Source organism: Electrona antarctica, assembly GCF_951216825.1.
Source record: "Electrona antarctica genome assembly, chromosome: 18".
Taxonomy (NCBI): domain Eukaryota; kingdom Metazoa; phylum Chordata; class Actinopteri; order Myctophiformes; family Myctophidae; genus Electrona; species Electrona antarctica.
The window spans coordinates 17,846,488-17,864,488 of NC_136799.1; the positions used below are offsets into that span (position 1 = coordinate 17,846,488).

The 18,001-nt window shown below is 41.8% G+C and overlaps 1 protein-coding gene across 1 annotated transcript; it reads left to right on the forward strand.

Moving 5' to 3' along the window:
- The first annotated feature begins 396 nt into the window (after window positions 1-396).
- On the forward strand, window positions 397-3,708 carry foxi2 (forkhead box I2). The gene is made up of 2 exons (XM_079528071.1): window positions 397-1,057; window positions 1,757-3,708. Exons 1-2 carry the CDS (start codon window positions 484-486, stop codon window positions 2,383-2,385), a joined length of 1,203 nt encoding a protein of 400 aa, XP_079384197.1. The 5' UTR covers window positions 397-483; the 3' UTR covers window positions 2,386-3,708.
- The last annotated feature ends 14,293 nt before the right edge of the window (window positions 3,709-18,001 follow it).

The window sequence follows — 18,001 nt, forward strand, 5'->3', positions numbered from 1 at the left end:
TTAATTCCTGTCTGTCTGTCTGTCTAGATAGATCAGACTAGACTATAATTGTCTTTTACAGATTGGTTTTATATCTGTATGCCTCTCCTCTTCTAGAATACTTCCTAATTGTAGCCTAAACCTGGGCGTAGTAGCCTATAGGTATAGGCTACAAAGTAGGCTACAAACCATAAAATATTAGATATGTTTTTTCTCCATGGTGGTGGTAGCCTACTAGTGAATGAAGTATCCCAGGCCAGGACCACACCCCCTGTTACACCGTGTGTGGCTATTGGCTGTTGTAACACATCTCGTGCCTGGATGCGGCTGCTGTCAAGGTCTTATAAAAACAAAAGTCCTACAACTTACCTTCCTTGACACTTGTTGCTTGCTGCCTCTTCTCTACAACGTAAAACCTGGAGAGACAGACAGAGAGAGAGAGAGCGAACCTGAAGACGGTGACTGTTTAGAGTTCCTTTGGGATTCTTTTCCCCCGTGGGGAGTATGAACTCCATTGATCCTCAGTCCCACCATACCTCCCCAACCGTCGGTTCTCTCCAACCCAAGAGCGCGCAGGAGGCACCGGAGATGGCTGTGTACTGCGACAACTTCAGCATGTACCACCAGCAGAGCTCACAAAGACCTGCAGGATACGGCCTCGGCGATTATACGTCCTCTCCAAACCCTTACCTGTGGCTTAACGGCCCCGGCGTCAACTCCTCCGCGTCTTACCTGCACGGCAATAACGCCGCATCTTTTATCCCTCCTTCATACGGATCCCAGCGGCAGTTCCTAAATTCACCTGGATTTGCTGGTCCGGATTTGGGCTGGCTGTCGATCGCCAGCCAAGAGGAGTTGTTGAAACTGGTGCGTCCGCCCTATTCCTACTCAGCGCTAATTGCCATGGCTATCCAAAATGCGCACGAAAAGAAGCTGACTTTGAGCCAAATATACCAGTACGTCGCTGATAATTTCCCATTTTACAAGAAGAGCAAAGCCGGCTGGCAGAACTCAATCCGGCACAACCTGTCACTGAACGACTGCTTCAAGAAAGTACCGAGGGACGAGGATGATCCAGGTAAACTATTCAATCATGTCAACATTAAATCATACAGATTTGTCGATAAATTCCCACTGCAATAGGTTGACTGACATAGGCATTGTCTAATATGTAGGCCTATTTCAGTCTTAATATAATAGCCGAATATAATAATAATATATAGGCCTATAATAATATTATAATAATATTTCATAAACAAAGAATACAAAGTGTAAAATAGTGTTTATTGCAATCTAAAAAGCAACATGCCTATACAACATGGTAACAGGTGCTATTATTTAATATTATATTATATTATTTAATATTATATTATATTAGCTATATTATATTATATTATATTATATCAGGATTGGATTGATGCTAACTATAGCCTACCATTGTGGCTAGAACATTTGTCAAATAAATATTATGGAAAGCATGCAATTTATATTTAGATTCACAATGGAATTAAGACTTTGATTTGTACGTTCACATTCGATAGCTGCTAAGACGTTAAATTACATAAATATTATTATTATTATTACTAAATAATATTAGGCCTGCATGCTACAAAAATGTATAGGCCTGTACAACCAGCGCTATGACACATGAGTCTAGCGCTGGTTAATTACCTTCAGGATTCAGAATACTCAGCCAAATTACAGGATAGAACATTTCAAATCGCATTGTTAGAAATTAAATGTTTTATTCATCTCCATATTTACCATCTCACCACAGGGAAAGGAAACTACTGGACGTTGGACCCCAACTGTGAAAAGATGTTCGACAACGGAAACTTCCGGAGGAAAAGGAAGCGGCGCTCCGACCCTAGCAACACTGGAGGGGCGGCGGCAACTACAGGCACCACGAAAGTGGAGGACGGCAGACCGGCAGCCTCCCTGGCTTCCCTCAAGTCCTCAGACAGTCCCCATGTCCTGGGGCCCTCCTCTCCTGAGGAGATGGAGGCGATGCACGAGGGACTCAAGAACTCCTCTTCCTCGTCTTCTTCTCCTCCCGGACTGGCCTCTGCCGCACCTTGTTTCAACAACTTTTTCAGCAGCATGTCGGGCCTCAGCTCCGGGGGGCCTCCTTCGGCCAGGCAGTCAGGCTCCCTGGGACTGGTGAACGAGCTCGCAAACAGGAACATTACGGCACTCAGTCCCTACCACCACCACCCGAGTCCCGGGGGTCAGGAGCCAGGAGTAGCCGGGGTCATGGACCATGGGGGAGACGGGGGTCTGCATTTCAACCGTGGAGTCTATTACAACACATTTGGAGGGGGACAGAGCGGACAGTTTAACAGCCATTTTTATAACAGTTTTAGCGTCAACAGTTTGATATACCCGAGAGAAGGGACAGATGTATAAGATTTGGTGATTAACGTAATCACTGGCTGGTTTACACACGTATTTAGGAATTTGTTGCTCTCTGAGGTACATATGCATTTCCCCAAAGGGGTCAAATATGTAAGTATAGATAGGAAGGTTCTGGTGATGACAGACAAAACGTTTATTATTGGTACTATGTGTCATAAATACAAAATAACCATCACTGACTACTAAACTAAGCTGTTGGATCTGACTTGTTTGAAAAAGATTTTTGAAACTACAGTATGTGAGGTCTGCTTGATTCAACTTGCCACACACACACACACACACACACACACACACACACACACACACACACACACACACACACACACACACACACACACACACACACACACACACAGCATCCCCAGTAGGGGAAAGCATCTTCTGCAAGTAGCTTGTATCAACAACAAAAATGACATATATCCTATAATAGAGAGATAGATCCTATTTTGCTTACAGAATAAGACAAAGTAAAGCAAAGCAAACATTGAGCACTTATTTTTGTATTTTTTTGTATAACAATCTTGTCTTTTGATACTGTAGATAGACGGTAAAGTGGCACAAACCTTCCCTTTGTTTGTACTTATTTAAAACAAATGTATCCAATTTGGGATGTTATTGTAAGGTTGTTAGTTTACAAGATAAAGCCCAAGAAGTATTTTCTCCTGGCATTTTGATTACCGTTATTTACCGATCAACTTAGGTGAAATTGTTCACCCACAGCCCAAATCTGCCACGGTTGCCTTTGTAATGCCAACATTACCTCAAATGACAATCATAACATGGAAGAGCCCTATTGTTAAGGCGTTTATGTCATGTTCAAATAATGTTCAAATAATCATCAATTAACATCATTGTTCAATTACTAAAATTATATACAATCATTAAGGGGCTTGACTTTAATGACTTATTTTTATATACATAATTTGACTGAAACCACAACATCAAGGATCATGTGCTTGTACATAATTTTAGCATCAAAAATGTATATTTTTGTAAATTGTAAAGATAGTTTGTAACTATTTATGATATTTATGCAAAAAGGCATTTTTTTCTACGGTGTCTCTGAACACAGTGTGACAAAAGCAAACATGAATGATATTAGATGTTAAAATGTGCCGAAATCAGTATGATTACAAATCTGATGTCGTAAATATATTTAAAACATGTATTATCATGGACTCTCAGGATTCAATGTGACAACCATTGAATTGCTTTTGTATCTATAATTGTATTGTTTATCATTCTACATTCAGGATGCAGTTTGTTTCAACAGTCTTTCAATAAACACAAGTAAAGAGTACATTTTTATCTTAATATGCTTTGTTTAGTTTTTCGGATCTCAACTGGCCCATGTAAAAAATAACAGTGCTTAACAACACTAAAAAGAATACTTAGATTACGGTCCTCATCACAGTTTGTATATTTTATTGAACAACAAACCCTAAACCAGAGACAGATGCTCAAACGTTTTCGTTTATATAGCAAAGCATTTAATTTATTTGAATTGAAGATCTTAAAAAATGATTTCTTTGAAATTGGAGTACGATTTTTATAATTCACACAAATGTGTTATTTAGTGGTTGATGTATTGGTTTATTAGTTCTGTCTGTCTGTCTGTCTGTCTGTCTGTCTGTCTGTCTGTCTGTCTGTCTGTGTCTGTCTGTCTGTCTGTCTGTCTGTCTGTCTGTCTGTCTGTCTGTCTGTCTGTCTGTCTGTCTGTCTGTCTGCCTGCCTGCCTGCCTGCCTGCCTGTCTGTCTGTCTGTATTTACTGCACTTGGGAGCTTGAAGAGCCTACATCTTTTCAAAACTGTCACTCATCTTAAGTTTCCTTCTTTAATCAGGGATGCAGATCACAAACTTAAAGCTACCATTAAGAAAATACTAAACATCCAAACACTCTAGAACTTCCTTCTCCGGCCGCACAACTAATCAGCATCTTTACAGTAAAATGTCTATCCAAAATGTATAAAATAATATCACCATTATACACATCATTATCCATACCATCAACAAAAAATAAAATACCTAATTATCACCCCTGGGCCTTGACGCCACTATCTGGACCCAAATATGCAATAATATCTATTCTATGACTTACTAAATCTTCAACTCGTTCAGAATAAAGTAATCCACAGATTTCACTACACCAGTCGAAACAGTTTCACCATGGGATTCACATCATCTCCAGTCTGTTCACAGTGCACACAAAATAAACCTGATCATTACATTCACACCACTTGCGACTGCACACCAGTAGCACAGTTTTGGAAAGAAGTCATTCAAGTGTTGAATGTTTCCTGGGCTGCCACATCCCGCTAACTCTGTCAGTATGCTTACTGGGTTATATATCAAACATGGATCATAACGATGAACACAATAGACAACTCCTTGTGGCCCTAACTGTCACCAAGAAAACTATCCTTTTTGTCATGTATGTCACCTGTGTCCTGTTATGTCTTTTCACCAATAAAAAAGAAAAGAAAGTTTCCCTGTTTCATTATCTGTTGTGTTGACCATGATAAAGATTCTACCATACATTGGTATACAGTAGTACATTTCCTAATTTCTTTAGCTTGCTATATAATAATAATTATAATATAATACAAATAATGATAATAGGCGTGTGTGTGTGTGTGTGTGTGTGTGTGTGTGTGTGTGTGTGTGTGTGTGTGTGTGTGTGTGTGTTTGTGTGTGTGTGTGTGTGTGTGAGAGAGAGAGAGAGAGTTGAGAAAGGAGGGTTGTCCGCACACTATGTAGTTGCTCCCAGGAAACTGTATTAAATCAACGTGTCGACCCTTACGGGACTTGGACAGGTATCATGCATACCAGTGTGCAGACAACCCTCCTTTCTCATTGTACGTATTTTTTGTTCAGCACCTGTAGATGTTTTTGAGATGTGCGTGCTTCCCTTTGGACCCTATCTCTGTGTGTATATAAATGTTGGGGTCATATTAGTTCATGTTGGCTGGGCATCTTTGTGATGTGTGACACAATAACAAAAAGTAAAGTAGTCTATGTTGTTGTAGCCATCTGAAAATGATCAATTGCCTTCGGACAACATGAATGTAGTTTAAAATGTTATTTTTTACTTTATTTTATTTTAATTTAGAAAATGACAATGAAAGTGTCACCAGCTGAGCAAACAAACTGTTGCATACTGAGGTGATTTGTCTTGTGTTATTGGAAAGTTTGTACAATTATTATTATTAGTAGTAGTAGTAGTATTGTTTTAAATTGTTTTAATTGTAGCCAATTATTTTTACCACCTTTTCTTCCCTATTTAGTCGTTGTGCGAATTAATTCCTCCCCACAGTCATTTCTGTGTTGTACATTACTGACTCACTCACCTGCCAGTGAGGAGCCCCCACCGGGAGGACGAACAGTAGGTAGAGCCTTCGTCCTACTCCCCCCACCGAGTGGCGCGCTACGAGCTTGTAGGTCTGCTATTTTTGAAAGATCGTGAAAATATTTATTTCAGAAAACTGGAGGATTTAGAAGGATTTTTAAAAATGTTGAGGTCAGGCCTAAATGGGTCAAATGATAAGGGACAATATCGGTGGCACCCAACTGTATAGGCTATTAGAAGGATATCATAAAACCATCAAAGTGCTAATAAAACTGCCATAGTCTAATGCTAATATTTTAATATTAAGTAATTAAATACCAACATTAACTTCAGACGACAGCATCTGTTGGTTAAAACATTAAAGGGTGTTGTTATAAAGCTCTAGTCTGATTGTAATAAGAGTTGTTCAATAGCAGGGATGTCTCTAGCTCTTCAGTAAACAGAAAATACTTCTACAGAAGGGACACAAATTTCATCCAGTCAGGAGAGAGGACTCATTTATGAGCTTTGATTTTTATATTGTTACAATTCCAATTGTGTATTCTATTTTTTTTTCCATTTTCTTTTTTCATCACTTCCAAATCCAATGTAATTTGTTTATCCTAATCCTGTATGAGTTCTAAAGATCTTGAGAGAGAGTAATAGATACTGTATGGCAATATAGAGCTAATGAAAACTTGCATGTGTTAGTGTTCATTAACAAATGAAGACTTCATTTAAATACTTATTGAATTGTTTTCTATAAAGGGTCTAATGTGGGGAAATATTTTACTTTGATGCAAACGCTGGTAATAAAAAAAGAAAGAAAAAAATATATAGGCTATACGGTATATATATTCAGAGTATAGACATTGACAACAAGATGTGCCAGTGCCACACACAATCATCTTCAACATTTATACAAGTCGAATTGTCAATTGCATTCAGAAACACTTTTGCAGAAATGGATGGAAATGGATTCAGTGTTACTTAGACACACTAGTAGATCCTGGGCAACAGGCAACAGCTAAAATGAAAAGTTTTGGAGAAAGGCCAAGTTCACTTTGCAAAGATTCTGTGGTTGATGGATGTCTTGTTTCAGAAAACACCAAAACAATGGAGCTGTTGTGTTCGGCCTCTCGAGCCAATCCCATATGTATCAATTAGGGACTATCTGAAGAGGAGTAAAGAGATACCCTCACAAGGTTTAAGCACCTCCTTTGTCTACTCCTCGTCATATCTCTGCTTTCAGAGGAGGCCATTATTGCATTGTTCCTCCTAAGACACGATGAGTTGAGAAACTCCCTCAGTAAATATTTGCCACCCATGGTGCAGATTAGCAGCAACAATTTGTCTTGTTTATACTGTTTATAATTCACACCATTCATGTGTTTGAGGCACTTATCCTCATACCATAAAACTGATCTTCCATCAAGTGGTTAATGTCTGTCCCCCTGAACTGACTAAATAATAATATATCATTATTATGAGAATCTTTGAATTGTTTTATTTGAACGGTATTCTTTGTGGAAAATTGTATGGTAACATATAGTGATAAATAAGTTGCACATTTCTTATTCCTGTTAAATCTAACTTCAATAAACTTCAATAATGACACATTTAGGTACCAGCGTGTTCCCTCTGCATCAACTCATAACAGGCATGTTTTTAATACGATTTAATTTACTTAAACACATGTTTAACTACTCTGTTGTTTGGAAATTCTTGGATATCTCCCTATCTGAGGTGATTTTGGGTACACTCCTTGAGCTAGCTGCACTGGCTCTTGAAAGAAAGACAGCAACAGCCCCAATGGCCCAACTCTGGACTTTGGTGGCTATGTGTGGCTGCACTGCATGGCACTTTGTGCACATAATAGTAGTACATCTTTGCTTTCCCTTTATAAGCAACAACCTGATTATGATGTCATGGGCTCCAATTTGGCCCGTGCCCTGTGTTGTATGCTCTCTCCTCATGTCTCTCTCAACTCCCTATTTACTGGAATCTCGTAATGCCACGAAATGACAATAAGTAAAACCTTTCCACTATGGTCGTCAAACTATACTGACGATATGTTTTGTTTCATGAACTGTACACCCAGGGTCCATTGAATAAGCGCCCCTGCTGCCAAATGTGAACTTTTCAATTAGCGGGGGGTCCAGAGTACGGGGTCTGCCTGGCTGACCCTGTCTCGGTTGGATCACCCGCATAGCCTTCGTTTGCGCCCGGAACAGCGGGCACCCCTTTCTAATTTGGCACCCACACAACTATGAGGTTACATTCTTTGAAAAGGGGCCTTTGTTGGCCTGCCTGGTTGGGAAGTGGGGTTCAAACATTGAAATGTGCATGGAGTGTTATTAAGAGGGGGTGTCTGTGTAGTTTTGCGTCCTAAAATAACCCCACAGGCAGAGTGAATTGTGGAGAAAAGGGGAAACATCTCTCTAATGAGAAACATCTTACAGAGAACAGAGAAAGACACCAATCCAATCTTGTCACAACATCTCACATAAAAGGGCAGAGCTAATTTCATGTGCTGAAATGTCTTTTCTTTTCTTTTCTTTCATTTTCTTTTCTTTTTTCATTTTAAAATTTAAATTAAAACGTGGACAGCTGAGTGTCAGATCCATCAGTTTCAGTTCATCTGAGGATACTTGCATGAGGTCACCTTTGGTTATAAATATTCCTCAGAATATCCTTTTTCTGCCATATGCAAAACGACATACTATACTGTATTTCTAAATGCTTTGTTAAATCTTATGGATCTTATCTAGCCATAGCAGTGCCTTAGTTCTTATCCCTTAACTTATTTTCTTATTTTCTTTTTCAAAACTGTTGGGCAGTTAGCTATAGGCAGTAATTTTTTACAGACAAGATAAAGAAATTTGTTTATTAACGTCATGGATGATGGATTCCATTATAGCATGCTAGCTTTAATAGAAAGCCTGCAGTTTCTATTTGCTTGGATTCCCCATCGATAGTGTTACTGGTAGGCCAGTTTCTAAACTGTCCACACTCCACAGCCCTCCTCTGAGATAGACAACAATGGTACCATATCATGAGAATTAGTGAGGACCAATTATACGAAGATGTGTTAAAAATGGGTCAAATCGTCCTTTAAGTGTCTAGCAGATATCAAAGCTGAGCTGAAATGGCATTTTGCTGGTATCTAACTGTCAATCTGGGATGTGGCGGACTTAGCGTTGTTATTGGGCTAGGGTGGGCTGCAGCCCGGGGGCCCCCGACTGGGGGGGCCCAAAAAGAAAAACAAATATTTTTAGTCATTGTATATTTATTATTATGGTTAAAACATTGAGAGCTTCTGCTCTGCTGTCTGCACTGCAGACATGAGTGACGCTGTGTTGTGGGATAGCTACACCAAAATTAAAATAAAATACCCCCAATATTTTGCGGTAAAGCTGGCAACTGCATTAGTGCACTATTAGTGGCTTTACTCTTTCTTTATTGCTCACCTCTCTTACTGTGATTTTATAGAGCACATTGTGAAATATCTTGCTGTAAAACTGCATTAGTGCACTACTGGCTACTAGTGGCTGCATCCATTCAGCAATTAGTTTGTCTGTCTGCCTGCCTGCCTCTCTTTTGGGGGGGTTGGGTACCCCAAAATTACAGCGAAATTAAAACAAAATACCGCACCGCGCAGCCCTGTGAGGGCCCTGAAATTTTGTCTAGCCCGGGGGCCCTTGGGAAGGTAAATCCGGCCACCATAATGTGCTTTGTGTAGCTTGCCACGGAGGTTCTAACCTACATACTGCAGGCCAACTCTCTGATTGTGCCCTAGAAATGGAAGCTTGATTGATTGGGGCCCACGGGTGGTGGATATCATGATATTATTGGTTGAAATGTATTGGTTGCTTACATTTGCTGACGTGTAATGATAAATAGAGCATGAAAGACCGGAATGTGATATAGAGTTAAAACACATTCATTCATTTCAGCTTGTCTTTAAAGAAAGTTCCTTCAATTGAACTCTGATAAAACTGAAATGTTCATAATTGGACTAGATCGCTTACGTGCTCAAATACAGTCATAACTTGGTCCTTTATCCATCATTGTCAGGTCTGTTGCCAAAAACCTTGGTTGGTCTTATTTGATCCTTAAACCTTGGTTGGTGTCTTATTTGATCGCAGCCTAAACTTTGAGCGCCACATTAATAAACTTGTTAAGACATGTTTTCACCATCTCAGAAATATATCCAGTATCAATTTTGAGTTTTATTAAAGACACCAAAATGGTCATGCTTTTATTTATTCATGCCATAAATACTGCAATGATGTTTTTTTTTGGGGCTTTTCTGCCTTTATTGATAGTATCAAGTGAAGATAGACAAGAAAGAGGGAGAGACATGCAGCGAAGGTCGTCATGAACGGGACTCGAACACGCGACACGCTGTCAGGCCAGAGCCTATATGTGGCATGCGCCTGGACCACTAGGCCAGCGGGCGCCCCACTGCAATGATGTTTCTTAGGCAAAAAACAACAACATTCAATAGCCTCAAAATGTTATAGAATGTCACTGCTATAGGCTTTTAAATAGAACTACGAAATACAACACATTACTCGTATTATAATTTCCCATCCCTCCAATTTTTGCCTGTCTGTTTTGATTTTACTGGTCACTTTTAAGTCACTTAATTCATGGCCTATATAGCCCTTAATTTAATTTTTGCGTTAACCTGTGCGCAACCTGAGGTTCTTGAGTTGAGCCTGAATTTACTTTATTCCAAAGGCCTTCCATGTATTTTAGTTTCTTCAGTGTCATGTAAAGCACCTTTTGTTTTGATAAGAGCTTTATGTTTTTAGAGCTATTATTACTGAAAACATACAAGTCCAATGACAAATGGTAAAATACATGTATATAATTATGTACAATATAATCTAATCTGAGAATGTACATAACCTCCTAGTACTCATAACCAGCTTCTGTTAGTCCTGAGGATTGAGCCCGTGACCTTTTGGCTACTCTCTGGCATGTTAGAAACTCATAGCCCAGCTGTCACCTCTGGTGTACAGTAATAATAATAATAATAATAAACTTTATTTATAGAGCGCTTTTCAGAACAAAATTCACAAAGTGCTTTACATTTCATATAAAATACAGTACAATAGAGGTTGTTTGTAGGATAAATCAACAACAAAAAACAAAACAAAAAAACATTGTTTAAATCGGACAATAAATAAAATAACATAACACCACATAATAAACAATAAACAGGCTATCTATGGGAAAGCCTGTGTAAAAAGAAAGGTTTTTAAAAGTTTTTTAAAAACAGCCACTGAGGGTGCATCCCTCAGGTTCTGGGGTAGGGCATTCCATAGTTTCGGTGCCCGGGCTGCGAAGGCCCTATCACCCGTGGTAATGTGTTTTGTTTTAAAAGGAGTCAGTAGACCCCTGCCTGCTGATCTGAGGGTACGTGTGGGGTCGTAGGGCTGTAACATAGCTAAAATGTAGTTTGGGGCCAGCCCTCGCACAGCTTTAAAAGTAGTCAATAAAATCTTAAAATCAATTCTGAAATGTACTGGCAACCAATGCAGGGAGGCCAGTACTGGCGTAATGTGTTCACACCTCCTGGTGTTGGTCAATAATCTTGCTGCAGAATTTTGCACTAGTTGCAGGCGGGCTATGGCTTTTTTGTGGAGTCCGGAGTACAGGGCGTTGCAGTAGTCTAAACGTGAAGAGATGAATGCGTGGATTACTTTCTCAAGATCTGTAGAAGTGAGGAATGGTTTTATTCTGGCGATATTTTTTAACTGAAAAAAGCATGTCTGTACAACCTTAGTTATTTGGGCATCAAAAGTGAGGTTAGAGTCGAATAACACACCCAGATTTCGGGCTGAGGTTTTGACATTATTTCCTAGGCTGCCTAGCTGTGTCTGGATGAGGGTGGTGGAGTTTGGGGGGCCGAATAGGAGGACTTCAGATTTTGCCTCGTTTAACTGGAGAAAATTTTGACTCATCCAGCCTTTAATGTCTGAGAGACATGCAAGGATCCGGGGTATATTGTCTGCATCATTTTGTTTGAGTGGGATGTATAGTTGGGAATCGTCAGCATAACAGTGAAAATGTATGTTGTGGTTGCGAATAATCTGGCCGAGTGGGAGCATATAAATTGAAAAGAGCAGTGGACCCAGAATTGAACCCTGAGGGACACCACAGGACAGGGGGACCTTAGAAGAGGACGCCTCTCCAATCACCACCGAAAAGCTCCTGTTTGTGAGATAGGAGCGCAGCCAGTTTAATGCTGTGCCCCTAATGCCAACCCATTTGTCCAGGCGGTCGATTAAAATAGAGTGGTCCACTGTGTCAAAAGCCGAGCTAAGATCTAAAAGAATTAAAATTGAGCAGTCACCAGAATCAGCTGCCAACAATAGGTCATTAGAAACTTTTAAAAGGGTTGTTTCTGTGCTGTGAAATGCACGGAAGCCTGATTGGAAATCCTCAAAAATACTGTTAAAATTCATAAAAGAAATCAGCTGGTTCGACACAATCTTTTCTAAAATCTTTGCTAAAAAGGGCAGCTTAGAAATAGGCCTAAAATTACTTAAAACCAGGGGGTCGAGTGTAGGTTTCTTTAAAAGTGGTTGTATTAAAGCAGTTTTAAGAGAGGATGGAAACAGGCCAGTGAGCAGAGAGCAGTTAATAATATTTAAAATAGTGGGTCCGAGTGACTGAAAGATTTCCTTAAAAAATCTAGTTGGAATAGTATCCAGAGGGCAGGTGGAGGATTTCATCTGGGAGATGGTTTTGTCCAGGGTGGGCAAGGAAACCTGATTGAAGGTGGTTAGCATAACAGGGGAGATAGGGCAAACTGTAAGTGTTCTGGAGTCTGGGGTGATCTGTTGTCTGATAGCATCGATTTTGGTTGTGAAGTAAGTGAGTAGTTCTTCGCACTTTTCGGTAGAGGCTTCAAGTGGCTGAGTAGGTGGTGAGCCGATTGCTGAATCTATTGTCTGAAATAGGACTTTGGGGTTGTGACTTTGTGAACGGATTAAGTGAGAGAAGTATGAGTTTCTTGCCTCCTTGACGGCACTCTGATAAGCGGTCATGAGTTGTTTTAGTGTGTTTTTGGATGTTTCTAATTTATCATTTTTCCATCTCCGTTCTGCTCTTCTGCACTTTTGTTTGATTTCCCTTGTGTGGTCATTTAGCCATGGGAGGGCATTAGGTTTCTTAACTTTGGTTTTAAAAGGAGCAATTTTGTCAAGAATATTTATGGAGATGCTGTTAAAATTGCTGACCAGGTCATCAACAGAGTGTTGAGCCTGGGGGGGAGGGGAGGGAGCGGCCAAGAAGGCCTGCTGAAAGCGAGGGGCAGAGTTCGCATTAAAAACACGAGAATAAGAGAATGCAGGGGGCTTAGGGGCAGGATAGGGAATCAGAGAATGAAAGATCACTGCTTTGTGATCTGAGGGAGGAAACTCTCTAATATCGACATTATTCACGGTGAGACCAGATGAGAGCACCAGGTCCAGTGTATGGCCCCTAATGTGGGTGGAGCCAGTAACAGATTGTACAAGGTTAAAAGATTCGTATAATTTGATAAAATCGGCTACAAACACGGATTTAGAGGGACAGCAAACCCGTAAGTTGAAATCCCCTAGGATCAGCAGCCTGTTGTACTGGGGCATAATAAGTGATAAAAGATCAGAGAACTCATCTAGGAAGGCTGTACAATAATTGGGAGGTCTATAGATTAGGACACATAAAAGGGGTGCCTTGCCATTGATTAAAAAACACAACATTTCAAAGGAGGAAAAGGTTCCGAGGCAAAGTTGGGAGCATTTAAAATTGTCTCTAAAAATGACAGCGAGGCCACCACCACGGGTCCCTCTGGGTTGATTAAAATATGCAAAATCGGGGGGGCAGGCCTCTTTTAGAGGGGCTATGTGTTCAGGCATCATCCACGACTCTGTGATCATAAAAAGGTCCACCTTGTTGGACATGATAAAATCCTGACATAAAAAGCCTTTTTCCTTTAGAGATCTAGTATTTAAGAGACACATAACAACAGGTGGGGTGGGAGGAGTGGGGGGCAGTTCTGGTTTGTGACATGTGGACAGTCTGACTAGGTTATTGAGGTTCACTGTACGCCCTGGAACTGCATGCCAGCAGGGTCTATTTTTAATAAGAACAGGAATATGGGTTGGGATGGGGGGGCGGATGACATGAGAGTGAGTTTTAGCATATTCACTGCGTCAGAGGGGGTTCGCTTTAAAAGCGATGCAGTGAATAAAATTTGAGATAAGCTGCTTAGTGCCTTTCAAGTTCAGATGCAGACCATCCTTTTTGAAAAGGAGCTGCTTCCACCAGAAGTTGTCAAAGTTGCTAATGTAGTTATAGCCAGCAGCCAGACAGAAATTTTCCAGCCACTGATGAAGATTAAAAATACGGCTAAAATGTTCACTACTCTTGGAGAGGCTAGGGAAGGGACCAGACATAATACAATGCTTTCCCAGGCTCTCAACTGTGAGACACAGGGTTTCTAGGTCTGTATGAAGTTTGGCAGAGTTTCTGGCCATGACGTCATTTGTCCCCGTGTGGACGATGATGGTGTGAATAGAGGGGTGATAGTCCAAGAGTATGGGGATGAGTTCAATAAAGTTGCCAACCTTCCCACCGCTTAGACAGTAAGTAATGGCGCATGGTAGTCTGGCAAACCTGACAAGAGAGTCGCCCAATATCAGTAATTCGGGCGTGGGGCTGTTCCCATCGGTGTAGACTGACAGCTTGGGGGGGAGGGGGGGGAGAACATATGCATTTGTTGACACTTGGGCCGGGGGCGGGGCCGTGGTGGTCATGTCAACATTGGTTTCAGCTGGGTCAGCGATAGCACTAGAGGCTGAAGCGCTAGTTGCACTGGGGGGGAGGTGGTGGGCGGGGGTCGTCTCGAATGAGTTTTCAGTTGTTTTGGCTACACTGGGCGACGCTCGGCGCCGTCGTTTGCCCACAGGGCGAGCCTTTCTTGGGGTAGAGGCGAGGATTGAGGAGCAGATGGAGGAGTCGGAGGAAGAATCGTGGCCGCGGCGCTTTCTCGGACGGGACCTCAGATCCGTTCGCCGTGGGCATCCATTTGGCGTGTCCGCCAGGTCCTGCAGCGATGCGTAGGAATTGGAGCATTGAAATCCATCGGCCAGATTCCGATCTCCAGAAACATATGGACTAAAAAGTGGCATTGACTGTCTCCGGTGTCGGTGTGTTCCCTTGACCACCGAAACCCAGGAGGGTGCCGGTCCGGGTGACTGTTGCAAAGCACCGCCATTTGGAGCACCGCCGAACGGGGACTCCACAGGGGCAGCCTCGCCGAGTACCAGCGGGACATCGCCGGCGCCCGGAGCGCCACCACCCGGGAGTTCCATGATGGCCAAACGGTCCTGGAGTTGTGCTTGCCGCTGTAGGAGATCCTTGAGGAGGTTAGTGATGGAGTGGAGCTCCGTCTTCACAGAGTCAAATTCTGTCATTGTGGGAGCCATAGCAGGACTCGTAGTAGAAGTTATCTTCTAGGCTAGATGTCACTGTCAGCCACAGCAAACTCTGCTAAACTGGCACCATGGCTAAAGACGAGCCACCGCCAGCTAGCAGAGAGCAGTTCGAAGGTGTGAGAGTGATCACAGTGCCGATTACTACGATCGCATGGATGGTGTAGTAGATCTAAAGCACTGCTAGACAGGCACCATGGCTAAAGGCGAGCCACCGCAAGCTAGCAGAGCATAGTTCGAAAAGTGTAATCAAGAGTACTGATTACCGAGATCCCATTTTGGTATGGAGGGTGTAGATCACTGGGCTGGTATCCGAAGTTTGGGGTTAAAAGAGTTTGTAGAAAGTTGTTAAAATAGCGATAAAAAGTCAGTATGTGACAGAGCTTCTCACTGACAGCCGCAGACGCTCACGCATGCGCACAAATTGCGCATAATCTGTCAAATCAGGAATAATCCAGACATGTCACTGTGTCGGGGGAACTCCAGGGGGAGGGTGGGTTGGTGAGGGACATAATGAGCTGCATGTTTCAGAAATTCATTCATTCGATCGTTTGTACTCTGAGTTTTACCAATGCATTCAAACAAGACCTCACTTGCTGAGGAAATTCTATTTCATAGACACACTCCAGAGAGATGATAATCACACATCATTTTATTAATTACTGTCTGACAAAACTACTGTTTACAACATGCCTTTTGAGAATACCTTTAATTACTTCTACTGATTGGATTTCCAATATATATATTGCCGGCCACTGCAATATATATTTTTAATGTGTGTATAAATATATGTGTGTGTATATATATATATATATATATATATATATATATATACACATTACTGCCAATGGGCTCGGGCCTGCCATTGTTGAGACTGGTGTTTGTTTCCTCCAAAGGGCCTCCAAGTGCCATGGGCACTCCAACAAACTCAATTAACCGTGTTTGCAGGTGGGAAGCCAGCAGGGGTTTGTGTTTAGTTGCTGCGCTAGTGACTCCTCCAGGTTGGTTGCGAGCAGAAATGGGATGAATAGCATGTTCCTCTGCATTTGTCACACCCTCCTGGTGAAAGAGCTAACATGTTAGGTGAAAAGAAGGGATTGGTGACTCCATTTGTAGTGAATATCACATTTGATTGTCTAACTCTACATCCTTTCCGGTCCAACAAGTTGGGGTAGCAGCAATACTATAGATAGCTAAACATAAAATGATCATCATCATCATTTTTCGACAGTGGTCGAGATCATGGATTTCACAATGCCACGCCAGACTTTCCGGTCCTTCATTGCCATCCCCAGTTCCTGCTTACTGATGCATGTGTCCCTAGCGATGACATCAGGGAACGACAGTTTTCTACCTCTGGTCTGCTTTGAGGCAGGACTCCAGAGAAGAAGGGAAGATATAACCTCATTGTCAGCTCTGTAGCAGTGGCCGGCAAACTGTGTTCTTCTGGATCGGACTAGTGAAGAAACACAGGGAAGGTTGTCGTATATTACATTAGTCGATGGGTGGCTCTTCCAAGACAGATTTTGCGCTCTCATTAGAAGGCGGGTGTAAGTGCCATCCAACTGTTTCTCTAGTTTCTTTGAAAGTGTCCATGTCTCGGAGCCATAGAATAGAATCGGCTCAACGGTCGTCCTAAATATATATATATATATTTTTTATATAATTCAAATTTGTATTTGTTTTTCAAAATCCTACAAAATCTAGGTTCAGTACAAAGCAGAATATCTTTTACTTTTAACATTTTACTAAGCTGGGATGACCAGATCTTATGCATGCATCTTATGCATGCATAAAATCATAACATTTCATGTCAGGTTCTGCAACATACGTGTATATATCTTTAGAAGATTAAAGTGGTGTCAGGATGGATGTTTTAATCTGTCAAACCCAATACCTATAGTGTCTCTATTCTGAGCATATATGTCATAATTGATGAACATTTGGCCATTTCTATGCATCATTGTGACTGTGCATTGCTTTGAGAGGAGCATACCACTCTACCATTCTCTGCAGCGTGCTAGAAACAAATGAGAAAGTTGATAGTTGGCAGGGAGGCGGGAGGTGGAGGGAGTGGGGGTGAGAGGCAAAAGGAAAACATCTTGATTTGGGTTGGGGCTTGGTGGGTCGCAGAGGTTGGAGCTGGTGGGAGTCAGAGGCAGCGCTTTAAAGGAGGGGTGAGGAGGCTCCCTGAGTATTATTTGATCCTGTAAGGGCCTCAATTAAGTGGTTAGTTTACCCCTCATGCGGAGCCGGTGAATTGGAGCCGGGTCAGCTCCGGGTTGAGGTGTCGTTCATTATTTTTCCGCCTGTCGGGTCTCATGAGCAGCAGGCCACAGACGGTGGGTTGCACCACGGACGGAGAATTGAAGGAGGAAGAGGGTGGTAGTGGGAATGGGGGGGGGGGGGCAGTTGGGCAGCCAGTGGGGTACGTCAAACACTCTCAAAGCCTCCACTCCCCGCCAGCCAGGGAGGGGATTATGAGCAACAAAGCATGTCCTCACACCTGCGCCGGGGCTGTACAATGGAAACTCAGCGGGCCAATGGAGATGCAGGAGAGGAGAGAGAAAGAACAGTTATTAAAGGACCCCGCCAATGAAATGGATTACATTAACCCCTTCTGTTGTCCTTCCTGGCATTAACATGGTAAAACTGTGACAAAGAAACAATCTTGTATCCCATTGCGGAGCATTTTGGGAACAACTTCCAGGTTTTATTAACTTGTTGAAGTAAATCTAGGTACAACACATTCTACAAATGAAATGTGCTTAAAAAGGTTCTGCCACT

Bases quoted from the DNA above. Each gene is read 5' to 3' on its own strand.
- foxi2 (XM_079528071.1), top strand. From the start codon at position 484: ATGAACTCCATTGATCCTCAGTCCCACCATACCTCCCCAACCGTCGGT. The intron at 1,058-1,756 runs GTAAACTATTCA...ATCTCACCACAG, and splicing joins GAGGGACGAGGATGATCCAG to GGAAAGGAAACTACTGGACG.